Source organism: Perognathus longimembris, chromosome 6 (assembly GCF_023159225.1).
Source record: "Perognathus longimembris pacificus isolate PPM17 chromosome 6, ASM2315922v1, whole genome shotgun sequence".
In the NCBI taxonomy this organism is placed as follows: Eukaryota; Metazoa; Chordata; class Mammalia; order Rodentia; family Heteromyidae; genus Perognathus; species Perognathus longimembris.
Genome location: NC_063166.1, coordinates 64,425,225 through 64,439,273, shown reverse-complemented (window position 1 = coordinate 64,439,273; position 14,049 = coordinate 64,425,225). Strand labels below are relative to the sequence as shown.

At 41.8% G+C, this 14,049-nt stretch overlaps 1 protein-coding gene across 2 annotated transcripts in view; it reads right to left on the bottom strand.

The window, feature by feature from the left end:
• Window positions 1-14,049, bottom strand: part of Dnaaf9 (dynein axonemal assembly factor 9) — a 120,914-nt gene that overhangs the window by 43,765 nt on the left and 63,100 nt on the right. For both annotated transcript variants that reach the window (XM_048348887.1, XM_048348886.1), the window contains exons 17-21: window positions 11,525-11,636; window positions 10,311-10,381; window positions 8,847-8,897; window positions 8,194-8,281; window positions 2,538-2,641 (exon numbers count right to left, since the gene is read on the bottom strand). In XM_048348887.1, the coding sequence (XP_048204844.1) occupies window positions 2,538-2,641; window positions 8,194-8,281; window positions 8,847-8,897; window positions 10,311-10,381; window positions 11,525-11,636 (426 nt within the window). The remainder of the gene's footprint in view (window positions 1-2,537; window positions 2,642-8,193; window positions 8,282-8,846; window positions 8,898-10,310; window positions 10,382-11,524; window positions 11,637-14,049) is intronic.

The window sequence follows — 14,049 nt, the reverse complement described above, 5'->3', positions numbered from 1 at the left end:
AGGGGCTGAGAATGTGGACTAGTGGTAGAGCGCTTGCCTAGCATGCATGACCACATATATAGCAGCACCACATATATAGAACAAAAGCCAGAGGTGGCGCTGTGGCTCAAGTGGTAGAGTGATGGCCTTGAGCAGAAAAAAAAAAAAGCCATGTACAGTGCTCAGGCCCTGAGTTCAAGCTCCACAACTGGCAAAAAAACAACAACAACATAAAAGTGAATTTAGGGGCTAGGAATATGGCCTAGTGGTAAAGTGCTCGCCTTCTACACATGAAGCCCAGGGTTCAATTCCTCAGCACCACATATATAGAAAAGGCCAGAAGTGGCGCTGTGGTTCAAGTGGCAGAGTGCTAGCCTTGAGCAAAAAGAAGCCAGGGCTCAAAAAGCTCAGCATAGACATACCCTATGACCCAGCCATACCACTCCTAGGCATCTATCTTGAACAACAGGTCTCAGGATATCAAAAAGAAATCTGCACATCCATGTTTATTGCTGCACAATTCACAATAGCCAAAATATGGAAACAACCCAGATGCCCCTCTACAGATGAATGGATCAAAAAAATATGGTACCTATATACAATGGAATACTACACAGCGATTAGAAATGATAAAATATTGGTATTCGCAGGTAAATGGTCAGAACTTGAACAAATAATATTGAGCGAGACAAGCCTAGAACACAGACAACACAGGGGCATGGTCTCCTTGATTTAGGGTAGGGATGGGAGGAAAAAACAGAGAGAGTACCAGAGAAGAGGTGACATTGTTCACAAAGAAATGTGCTCTCTTCCTGACTTATATAACTGTAACTCATATGCACATTGCCTTTTTCTTTGTCAGTCGTGGGGCTTGAACTCTGTGTCTGGGTGCTGTCCCCGAGCTCTTCAGCTCAAGGCTAGCAGCGCTCAACCATTTGAGCCATAGTGTCACTTTCATTTTTCTGGTGGTTAACTGGAGCTAAGAATCTCTTGGACTTTCCTGCCCAGGCTGTCTTCGAATTGTGATATTCAGATTTCAGCCTCCTGCGTAGCTAGAATTATAGGCGTGAGCCACCAGCACCTGGCTTGTACATTGTCTTTATAATAACTAAAACAACAACAACAACAAAAGACTATGTGGCTAATGTCTGTAATCTCTAGCTACTCCAGAAAGCCACCAGAAAAGTGGAAGTGGCTCTGTGGATCAAAGTGGTAGAGCACTAACCTTGAGCTGAAGAGCATAGGGACAGTGCCCAGGCCCAAAGTTCAAGCTCCAGGACCAAAAAAACAAACAAAAAAAAACTAAAGCAAAAGGAATGCAGGTGTGGTTCAATGGGTAGAGTGTTTGCTCAGCAGCATGTCCAAGGTCCTAACTTAAAAACCCTAGTACTGCCAAAATAAAAAGGATAGGAGAAAACTTTGAGCTGGCTGTTGAATATGGGCTGGAAAAACTCTGAGCTACTCTTTTCCCACTACAGGCAAGAGTGTTAGTACAGATTGGTGGCTTTAAAGAATTGTTCTGGAGTAGTACATTTATGGAGCCAGAAGTTAAGCCTGAGTGTGTGAGGGAGGTGGAATTAAGCCCTGATGGGGAAAGTTAGGCATTTCTCCCCATTTTGGTCCATTCATAATGCTTTCCCAAAGTTAAGGGGTAAATGGAGCCCCATCAATGCCACAGAATAAAGTACATTTCTAGTTCTGAAGTGGATGATCCCTATGTTCTTGGGCCAAAGGCCATTTGTTTTTGTTTTTGTTTTTGTTTTTTGGTCAGTCCTGGGCCTTGGACTCAAGGCCTGAGCACTGTCCCTGGCTTCTTCCTGGCTCAAGGCTAGCACTCTGCCACCTGAGCCACAGCGCCCCTTCTGGCCGTTTTCCATATATGTGGTGCTGGGGAATCGAGCCCAGAGTTTCATGTGTAGGAGGCAAGCACTCTTGCCACTAGGCCATATTCCCAGCCCCAAAGGCCATTTGTGAAGGGCCACTTGGTGGTCTTTTCAGGTTAGTTCCTAGTCCTCTTTAAGAAGAGTGAATTTGGGCATAGAGAATTGTTGGCCTTTCTAACCCAGAAGGTCTTTCTACGCCCTGTTCTGTTTCCAGAACAGTGAGTCTGATAAAGCTCAGAAGTGTCTTAAGAATATGAAGGTCTTCCTGGGCACCAGTGGCTCTTGCCTGTAATCCTACTCAGAAGACAGAGATCTGAGGATTAGGGTTTGAAGTCAGTGAGGCAGAAAAGTCCATGATATCCTTAGCTCCGATTAAGCACCAAAAAAGCCAGGAAGTAGAGCTGTGGCTCAAGGGGTAGATTGCTAAGCCTTGAGGACAAAAGCCAAGGGACAATGTCCAGGCCCCGAGTTCAAGCTCCAGGATGGGCACTAAAGTAAATAAATAAGTGAAAGAATATACAAGCTTTTTGTCAATCTCCTTGCCCGCCTCCTTCAATACGCTGCTGGTTCTTGCCATCCAGTCCAAGGCAGTGGAGGAGACACAAAAAGGGTTTTCCTTTCAGAGGTCTAAGTATCATTCAGACCACCAAACCAACTGACAGTTAAAACACCTACCCCATCATAGAAGGAAACAGAATTCATGTGATCCTTGGAAATGATGATATTTCCATGATGACGGTGAGAAAACAGAAGACCATTAGAGAAGAAATGTATATTCCCTGGAATGGAAAGAAAGTTGATCAGAGCTGGAGGGCTGGGTCCTGGAGGCAGATTCCAAAATCCTTGTAGGTACCAAGGGTATAGCAAGTAGTAACTAGACACTGTATCAGTGGAGCTTCCATTACATGGTTTGTATGCTAACACAGTGTTCTGCAAAGATCCTTGGCAGAGAGAAATAAAGCCATAGTTATAGTCTTTCACAGGAAGTAAAAAACAAGTGTATAAAGTGTTACCTTGATGGGGAGGAACAAAACTCACTCCTTTACAGGTGTCTTCCAAAGAAATATGATAAAAGAGGCTTTGGGTATATCACTTGGTTGCTAAGTCCATAGATTCTTCTTTCCCTCTCTTTGGCAGAAGCTGCTTCATCCCTAAATAGATCATGTCCCTCACTCAGGAACCAAGAAAAATCACTAGGGTCTCAGGACAACTAGGGAACACACCCAAAGCAGGTAACAGAAAAGATGGATAACTAAGAAGGATTAGGGCCAGGCTATTTAGCCCAGGCAGAACACCATCAGACCCCTAGATGAATCAGTCCTCTGGAGTTGGTTCAAGTTGGATCATTTTTGTTCCTATAGTAGCCTTGCCTTGCAGCGTTTCATACAGGAAAGATATAAGGCAGTTCTTGGAGACTGAGAAGCAAACTCAAGGATACTATCACTAATATTTTACTTCTAAGGCACAGGCACGAGGGACAAGGAGTGACTATTAGAGTCGTGATTCTAGAAAAGTAGTCTCAAAGCTCTAGAGGGTTGCTTCTATATCAGAGGTGAAGAGTTAATAGATGCAAGTTCTAAAGGCTTCTTGAGTAGGGGAGGTCAGTCAACTATTTCCAAGATGAGCAAACAAAATTGGGAAATTAAGTATATTACAAAGGTATCTGCCTAACAATATCTGTTCAATCAGCTGATAACCATTCGTCTTTAATCATTGTGGGCAAAAATTGTTTCAAACTAGATTTAATCCTCCTTATTTTTATCTTTAGAAACTTCCTCTAAGTCTCCTTGAATATATCTGTAGTTTACTACAGCCCTGCTAATTTTTATTGTAATTTTGTGTAATGCCCAAATAAATACCACATAATTGGGATGGATCCTAGGAATATATAATTGACTATAAAAGCAAGTCCCAGAAGAACAAACACAATGTGAGTCTATTTAGATTAAGTTCAAAACAGGACACTGTATAGGGATATGGGCATGTGTGGTAAAACTCCAAAGCAAATTCTGAAGGATTAGGTAATGGGCATCTTCCCTGGCTTCTGTCAGCAGGGTGGGAAGAGAAGGGCAACTAAAGGACATAAAAGCTGAAGAGAAAGAAGTCTTATGATAGCAGAAGCCACTGGCTAGGAAAGGGAAAATCCGGTTCTAGAGCTGGAAGAATTTCAAGGGAAAGAACTATGCTCACCCATAACTACTAAGGAAGAGAAAGTCAGAAGGCCTGCACTACCCCTCAGATATGGATTATCCTGGAAGGTAAATGCTGTTGTTAACTGGCACTGAAATCTGGCCAGTTTTCATTTATTCTATGGGCTTCAGGACTTAAAGCATCAATCAAGACAATATATGCTGAGAAGCTCAAGATAAATATTTTCAGGAATGGCAACACATCAATTTCTAACTGATCATCTAATGCAAACAGAGGCAGATTTATCAAGACAGTAATGACATCTAAATTTCAGGACCCTTCACCTATCCAAACCCACTTCCAAAGCCTGAGAAAAGTTTCAACCATTTTTTTTTTTTTTACTAATTTCTTCTAAGTGAGCCCCTAAATGCTATAAACTTCAAGGCTCATAAACTTAGGGTAGTCCTTGACCTGCACCCTGAAGAGATAAAATACTTAATATAGAGAATGACAAGATTCCTGTTTAAATTTCTACTTTTTTTTTTTGTGGGTTGTGGGGCTTGAACTCAGGACCTAGGTGCTGTTCCTGAGCTCTTTTGCTCAAGGCTAGTGCTCTATCACTTTGAGCCACAGTGCCACCTCCAATTTTTGAGTGGTTAATTGGAGATAAGAATCTCACCAGGACTTCTCTGCCTAGGCTGCTTCAAAGCAGGATCCTCAGATCTCAGCTTCCTGTGTAGCTAGGATTACAAGCATGAGCCACCGGTGCTTAGCTTCCTGATTAAATTTCTATCTATTGAATTCTCCTGCCTTAGAAAACTAAATTTATCTCAAGAACTAAAGAATGTTTGATATCTAAGCTCTTAAAACAATGTGACTAATGTGGCTAAGTGGCAGAACACTTGCCTAACATGTATAGCAAGGTTGTACGACATGCTGAGAACTCACATGAAAGTGTAATTTTAGGGTTGGGGTATAGCTCAGTGGTGGAGGCTTTCAGCTCAATACCTAGCAAAACACACAAACACGGACTAATGAGATCTTATAAACAATTGTACCTTTTAAAAATTATTATTATTTGGATATGAGTCACAGACTTTCCTGTCTGGGCTAGCAGTCAACAGTAACTAGTTAAATTATTGTTACTATTATTTTACAGAGACCTAGAATATACTGAATCTTGCTAACTCAGTATAACCCAAGATTAATTTTCTAACACATCCTTGCTCAGAAGGTACAAACTAATTTTGGCAAATATCCCTGCTTTTGTACCTGCTATCAAAACTATGCAAGTGGAGATGCGGTGCAAGTGGCAGAGTACCAGCTTAGAGAGGAAAAGCAAGTGAAAGCTCCAGGCCTTAAATTCAAACTTTAGTAGTGTGATAAATAAATAAAACACTATGCAAGGAGGAGAGGTGGGATGTATGTGTGAGTGTGTGTGTGTATGTAAGAAAGAATAACACAAGGAATGAATTTGGTCAAAGTACACTATACACATGTATGGAAATGTTGCAATGAAACCCCTTTGAATAGCTAATTTACGCTAATAAAAATGAATCAAAGTGATTAATTCTATGATCTGCTCTAATAACAATGAAAACAGGAGCTGGGAATATGGCTTACTGGTAGAGTGCTTGCCTAGCATGCATGAAGCCTTGGGTTTGATTCCTCAGTACCACAAAAACAGAAAAAGCCAGAAGTGATGCTGTGGCTCAAGTGCCACAGTGCTAGCCTCGAGCAAAAGAAGCTCAGGGACAGTGCCCAGGCCTTGAGTTCAAGCCCCAGGACTGGCAAAAAAAATAATAAAATAAAAAGCAAAATATACACAATACAATCTTGCTGGTAGCATTGTCACACACTGCATGACTTCCACAAATGTTCTTAATTTCCAGCTATTCTGCACTAAGATCTGGGGAAGCAAAATTGAAGGACAAAGGCATGTTAACAGATGCTGTTACCACTCCAGCATTCTGTGGGTTGAAAGGCAGATCTCCTTGTGCATGTCTTCTATGTGAATGGAGGAGCTGAACCAGTGATCTGAGAATGAAAGGAATTTGCCACCAGCTAGAACATTTTCAATGAGAACAAATCATCCAGAAAGAGGATTTGCTTAGTGAAGGTTGAGGAATTTGTGAAGTCAGAGCTCATCCTCCTCACAAAGGCTATTTGCAGCAGCAAAAGAACAGGATCACATGAAAGTCTTTTTTTGGCCAGTCCTGAGCCTTGGACTCAGGGCCTGAGCACTGGTCCCTGGCTTCTCTTTGCTCAAGGTTAGCACTCTGCCACTTGGGCCACAGCGCCACTTCTGGCCGTTTGTATATATGTGGTGTTGGGGAATCGAACCCAGGGCTTCATCTATATGAGGCAAGCACTCTTGCCACTAGGCCATATTCCCAGCCCTTGTGAAAGTCTTATTTTGGGGGTGGTGTACGGCTCAGTGGTGCAGTGCTTGTATGTGAGGCCCTGGGTTGGATCCTCAGCAAAACACCTTCTCGCTCTCGCTCTCTCTCTCTCTCTCCCTCCCTTCCTTTCTTTCTCTCTTTCTTTCTTCCGTTTCTTCTCTCTCTCTCTCCCTCCCTTCCTTTCTTTCTCTCTTTCTTTCTTTCGTTTCTTCTCTCTCTCTCTCTCTCTCTCTCCCCCCTTCCCTCTCTCCCTCTCTCATTCTCAGTTACTTTGAGGAGATCTAAAAGCAACATGGAGTAAACCCCCTTATATCTATGTAATAAGATCAAAAGATTCTTGAGAATGTTGGATCAGCAGAAACACGGCCAACTGCACTGAGAGGAACAGAAAGTGTACAAGATTAAGGGAGTTTGCTCATCTCTCAGAATTCTTTTAAACTGAGCTACAAACAAGGTGCTCCTTTTTGCTGGAAAGGATGAAAGAGGTGTGACCACAAGTCCAGAGGGCAGAGTCATATGCCTAGAGTTGAAATCCAGAGCTCAGAGGGTGAAACCAAGAGCAACGGGGGCAGGACATTTCTAGGCCATAAGTACTAATCAAGGAACTACTTTACTTTCATGGAAAGGGAAGGTGACTCAGAGGACTGAACCAAGAAGCTGGAGGGCAAATCCAGAAAGTCAGAGCTGACAGAACCAAAAGCCCAGAGGACAAAGCTAAGAGCCACAGATCATTTCCAATTCTTGACCTTCATCAAGGAATTTAGTATGCCAAGTTGGTGACTTGGAAAGTCTAGTGACTCCTTTCTCACTTCCATTTTTTCTTGTTTTTGAACACGAAGCTAAGAACTATTATCCTATTCTGGCCCTATAGTGTCCTATGTTTGGAAATCTGGGGACAATTAACTTACTTCATAGCTTCACTGTCATACAAACAGGGAGGAAAACTGTGTTTAGAAACTATACTCAACAGTTTACTACATTTCAGAACCTCATCTACAATGGATTGAGATGGTTTTCATGATGGCACCGGGCATGTTGGAGCTCATGCAATGTAGGAATTTGAATTGCTACAATTGTGAGAGGAGACCCTTGGGTGCAAGTGACTGTATTCTGTATAAAGAAAAAGGATGTGAATCATGGGGCCAGAGGGTAGACAGACTGGTATGAGAGAAAGTCAACACAAGGAAGGTTCTTGATTGCTGAGATACAGAGGGTTTCAGGGAAGGACCTCTGAAAGGAGGAACTGAGAATAGTTCCTAGCTGGCAACCTGCAACCAAATGGGGGTCTCAGTCCTACAAGCAGAAGGCATTAGCAGACCAGAAACCTGGGAAATCTTGGGAGTAAAGCCTCTAGCCCTAGTCTGGCTGATCCTTGACTTTGCCTCACGAGACCACAGATCCAGTCAAGCATGCCTGGACTTGACTTGCAGAATTATGAGGTAACAAGTGTTTTAAGCTATTAAATTAGCAGTAATTTATTATATAGGAGTAGAAAAAGAAACTAGAATTTGTTTAGGACTATGTCTAAAAATGCCGCAGCTATAATGCATTCTGAGAACAAACCTCAGGCCACTACAAGAAGGCCAGGTGTAGTTCTGAGACTAGCCATTTTGCTTGTGAAACTAGCCCAAGTTTCCTCATCCACAAAGTGGGTGGATCAAAGGAGAAAGCAATAAGAAAACAGTCTTTAAAAACAAGTCTTTTCAAACAGCAGATGTATTATTAATCACAACACCTATGCTAGTAGCTGCAAACCAAGGACCCAGACAGAGCCAAGAACAGAAGTCATAGCTACTTACCTTCCTCAGGCCTGGACTGAAGACTGTTAGAATAAAGATATGCTCCCTCTCCTCCTGTTAGGAAACTTCCCAGAAAACACTCATCACCCTTTAAAAACATTAACAATAACAATAAAAGAAGAGATGATTTACAGTATAAATATAGAATCAAAAGTCCTACCTACTTTTATCTGTCAAAAAGGTTGAGTCAGACTCAGATATGCTCAACTTATTCCATGGCCTTGGTCAATGCCTAGCTTTTTGTCATCTAACTGACATCCCTGATTCATGCTGAGAAAAGGAATGTTAAGGTGCTTTCCAAGTCCTGTCATCAGAGCCTGTGATACTTATTCATGTCCCAGTGGATTTAATTTTTTCTGTGAAAAATGCAGTCAGTTTTTCCTTGGCCTAAAGCCTTCACATCTTAGCTCTACATGTCTAGGCCAAGCCCAGTTTCAGATATGAAAACAGTGAAAGGTCTAAATGAGAGAAGAAATCCCTCTAATTCTGTCCCTCAGAATTGGTTCTTCCAAAAACCTGCTAGGAAGAAGGAGGTACAAATTGGAATCTAAGATAAAGAAGCTTAGCTCAGCAGTTAAGGTGAAATAGTATCTTTATGAATTATGTTTTATGCTGATAATGATGTTAATACTAGGGATGAGAAGGCTGCTTACCCTCATTGCTTGTTGGGTTTTCTCAGACAATTTTACTTCATTATCTTCTACCTGTGTCCAATAGAAATGCAGATTTTCAATTTGCTAGTTCTCACTGAGTTCAAATATCTCCAAGAGACTGATTTAAAACTCCCTCCCCCATGTCCAGTACTCTCAGGCCCTGACATGCTGACACAGAAGTGGCCGCTGGTTAGCAGGGGTCAGAGGCCTGGACTACTGTGGACTTTCTTGGCACCTCAGATCCAGCTAATGGAAAGAATGTGTTAATCTCTACTTACATGTCATTTCAGAAAGAAAACAATTCTGCTTAGTGATGAGGAAATGAGAACATACTGAAGTGTGTGTGTGTGTGTGTGTGTGTGTGTGTGTGTGTGTGTGTGTGTGTGTCATCCTGGGTCTTGAACTCAGAGCCTGGGTACTGTCCCTGAGCTTTTGTTCACTCAAGTCTAGCACTCCACTGCTTGAGCCCCACAGTTCCACTTCTGGCTCTTTAGTGGTATTGGAGATAAGCATCTCACAGGTTGACTTTCCTGCCCAGGATGGCTTTAAACCTCAATTCTTAGATCTCAGCCTCCTGAGTAGCTAGGATTACAGGCCTGAGTCACCGGCACCTGGCCTAAATTATTATATTTATTTATTTATTTATTTATTTGGCCAGTCCTGGGGCTTGGACTCAGGGCCTGAGCACTGTTCCTGGCTTCTTTTTTTGCTCAAGGCCAGCACTCTGCCACTTGAGCCACAGCGCCACTTCTGGCTGTTTTCTGTATATGTGGTGCTGGGGAATTGAACCCAGGGCTTCATGTATATGAGGCAAGCAAGAGTGCCACTAGGCCATATCCCCAGCCCCCAAATTATTTTTTAAAGTATGTTCTTATTTAAATGCATTCATGTCAGAGAATAGGATAACTTTTGTTTCTACAGTTCCAGTGTGGATAGGGAAAAACAGAGTATAAACAGATTCTAAACTTAGACTTTTAAATATCACACTCTTGTATCCCAAGTCCCACTGAGGAAATGGGACACTTCTACAAGGAGAAAGACATATCAGCAGCCATCATTCTGACTGAAGAAGAGGCCATAGGGGCCAATTCTCAAGATCTGTGTGACCTTGGACTAGTAGATCTCTACTCAGGATCTTGGAATGTATTCCCTAGATAGTTTCAGCTTCTATGCCTTAGTGTCCCCATCTGTAACATGAAGCATTAATTGCTTCCTAGCACCACTTAACAGATAATTGAGCTTTTTTTTGGGGGGGGTGAGGGATTTTCTAAAATTGTGAGAAAATGAAAGAATTAAGATTCATTGACATAAAGAGAAAAGGCTGAGCTAAAACTTGCACACGTGAACAGTAGCTAGCTAGCTCAGGATGTGGCAGCCCACCAAGGAGCTCACAAAGAAGCTTTTGCCCAAATATCCTCCCCACACTCATGTATGGGTCTACGTTCACTAGTGGATGATACTGACCAGCCAAGAGCAGAATCGGGGTACGGCGGCTGTCAAGACTATGTAGCTGGTCTCTGTGGCAACAGTGCCATCTGTAGGAAGACCACAGATAAGCCAGTTACTCCCAACCACTTCAGCCCACAGACACTTAGTGCCCTTGCCCTTCTTAGGATCAAGGGCTTCTCTTACTAGCACCGTCTGATGCCCTTAGCAAATGAGAACTTCATCTGGGAACAGAAAGACTAATGGGAAGATAGAAGAATAGTTTCCCCATGTAACTAACTTGAGTATTTTTTTTTTAGGACAGAGACCTACACTTAAAAGTTGCAGAAATTAGTCGCTTTTAATTTTACTTTTTATTTTCCTTTTTCCCCCCCCTTTTTTTTGTAGTGCTGGGGATTAAACTAGAGTACCTGAGCTACACACCTCCAGCCCTCCTCCCCTTTTTAAGACAGGTCTCACTCAAGGCAGGCATCAAATTCTAGGATCCTTTTGACTCTGGAGGAGAGGATTATAGGCATGTGCCATCATGCCCAACTTAGCTTACTTTTCATTTTTATCCAGGTAATTACAGGTACTAAAAAATATACCTAATAAAACCAACTTGAAATAATCAGGACCATCCTCCCAGCACAGGATATCATTCTTTAATTTTTTTTTTTGTTAACACAATGGGTAACGATTGTATGTAACTGTTGTTACAAAGTTTCATCTTAATTACCACTATAAAGCTGCATATCTTCATATATGTAAATCTGTCCCTCCATATATATATATTCTTTTTTATTTTTTATTTTTGGCCAGTCCTGGGCCTTGAACTTAGGGCCTGAGCACTGTCCCTGGCTTCCTTTTGCTCAAGGCTAGCACTCTGCCACTTGAGCCACAGCGCCACTTCTGGCCATTTTCTGTATATGTGGTGCTGGGGAATTGAACCCAGGGCCTCATGTATACCAGGCAAGCTCTCTTGCCACTAGGCCATATCCCCAGCCCCCACCTCCCTATATTTTTATTCTCCTTTTCTGCAATTGGCATGTTTATATTTTTGCCCATATAACCATTGAGTAGGATACATTTTTCTTATTAATTTGTAAGAGTTTTTAATTAGTATATTACTAGTTTATCGTAAGTATTCTAATATTTCCACCAATTTATGCTGTTACTTTACCTTAGCTTATGATTTCTCCCCCCCCCCCCAAAGTTTCAAGGTTTGCTCTCCAAAGACTGTATGTACTTACCCTTTTCTTTAACCAAGATCTGAGATGTCAAAAATGATTCCGAGAAAACCACAGATCCTAAGCACCCTCTTCCTCTCAGCAAGTCAGGAATGTCATAGACAGCCATACAAGCCTGTATTAAATGAGAAATTAGAGTCAGGTCAGTTGTCATCCAAGTACCTCTTGGGAGAGATGCTTAAGAAACATAACAAAATGGGCTGGGGGTGTGGTTTATTGGTAGAGTGCATGCTTAGCATGCATGAAGCCCTGAGTTCCATTCCTTAGTACCACCCACATAAACAGAAAAAGCCAGAAGTGACACTGTGGCTCAAGTGGTAGAGTGCTAGCCTTGAGAAAAGAAGTTCAGGGACAGTGCCCAGGCCCTGAGTTCAAGCCCCAGGACTGGTGAAAGAAAGGAAGGATGGAAGGGAGGGAAGGAGGGAGGGAGGGAGGGAGGGAGGGAGGAAGAAAGGAAGGGAAAAAGGGAGGGAGGACAAAATACTACCTCTTAAAGCAGCACAAGGTCCCTTACTATGTACTTTGTAAGGAAAACTGAGCCATACTGAAATATCACTGAACTGAGAAATATTTCAGAATCACCCAGGCTTCCCTGTAGTTGCTCCTTCATCAGAGACGTATTTTTTGTGTCCACCCTGGAACTTGAACTCAGGGCCTAGACACTGTCCCTGAGCTTTTTTTGCTTAAGGCTAGTGCTCTCCCACTACAACCACAGCCCTACTTCTGGCTTTTTGGTGGTTAACTGGAGGTAAGAGTCTCATGGACTTTCCTGCACAGGAAGGCTTTGAGCCACGACCTGCAAATCTCAACCTTCCGAGTAGTAAGGATTACAGGCATGAGCCACTAGTGCCCAGCTCATGAGAAACATATTTAGGCTAGAAGAACAGCATCTTTATTTCCCTATAAATTCCCTCAAATTGCCATGTGTCGGTGGCTCACGCCTGTAATTCTAGCTACACAGGAGGCTGAGATCTGAGGACTGCGGTTCAAAGCCAGATGGGCAGGAAAGTCTGTGAGACTCTTACCTCCAATTAACCACGGTCCAAAGTATTAAACTCTAGCTGGGCACCAGTGGCTTATACCTATAATCCTAGCTATTTAAGAGGCTGAGATCTGAGGATAAGTGCAAGCCAGCCTGGGCAGGAAAATCTGCAAGACTCTTCATTAAAACTACCAAAAAAGTTGTGGCTCAAGTGCATTAACCTTGAGCTGTGCCTGGAGGGATAGTGCCCAGGCCCTGAATTCAAGCCCCAGGACCAGGATACACACATAAAAATTAAATTCCAGAAATAAGCAAAAAGCATAAGCTTTATATTGTACAGCATTCTAAGCAGTGAGTTGAAATCTTATCTACTGTACTCCATCTTGGTGGGAATATGAATCATTCCTTTGTCCAGCATAACTACACTGTGAGTCACTTAGCAGCCTTCTTGGTTACAACTGGACTGGTATCATAGTATTCACATTCAAGTAAGGGTTTTTAAAAATTTCCCCTCTGAACTGATGATGGCCTCATGCTTGCTTGGTTAGTACTCTACTACTTGGTTTTGCCCCTGGCACTTTTGTTCTTGTTTTGAGATTAGGTCTCAAAGGTAACTTTGCCTGGGCTTGTCTCAATCCTCCTACTTCCTCCTCCTGAGTAGCTTGGGTTATAAGCATGTACCATGATGCCCAACTGAAGTAACTCTCTTTTTTTTTCAAGTTTAATTTTTAATTTATTAGAACCCAGTAAGTGATGATTTTATAAGCAGAGTTCCCATCAAATTAACACTTAATTCAGGGCAAATAGATTTAAAAAAACCCCTAAACCTTAAGGCAGAAGTAAAACATTATTAAAAACAACAACAACAGCATGACTCTTTCTCTTTTTTTGTTTGGTTTTGGTTTTTTGCCAGTCCTGGGGCTTGAACTCAGCGCCTGAGCACTGTCCCTGGCTTCTTTTTGCTCAAGGCTAGCACTCTGCCACTTGAGCCACAGTACCACTTCTGGCTTTTTTCCTATGTATGTGGTGCTGAGGAATCAAACCCAGGGCTTCATGTATAAGAGATGAGCAACTTTACCACTAGGCCATATTCCCAGCCCATTTCATAATAAACTTTTATTTTGTAACTTGTCTTGCAATAAATAGTTAAACTGTAACTGGTGACAGTTTTCCTTAGTAACTCTTATTTTACTTAATAATGGCCCTCAAACACAAAATTAATGATACTGGCAATTTTATTACAATGTATTATAATAAACTGTTATTAATCTTTTATAAATTAAACTTTACCATATGTATGTATGTATAGGAAAAATACAATAGATAAAGGATTTGATACTTTCTGCAGTTTTAAGCATTCAAAGGAGGTCCTGGATTTGTTATCACCTACTATTAAGCAAAATACGTTCCAAAATACTACACAAGAGTCTAAAGGTAATTGAGGATTTAGAGTTTAGCAAGTAAAGTATTATTATCACCTAAATATCAGAAAGCATTTCCCAATATCTTAATTATGTCACCAAAAAAGTCTAAATTAGTTCTAAAA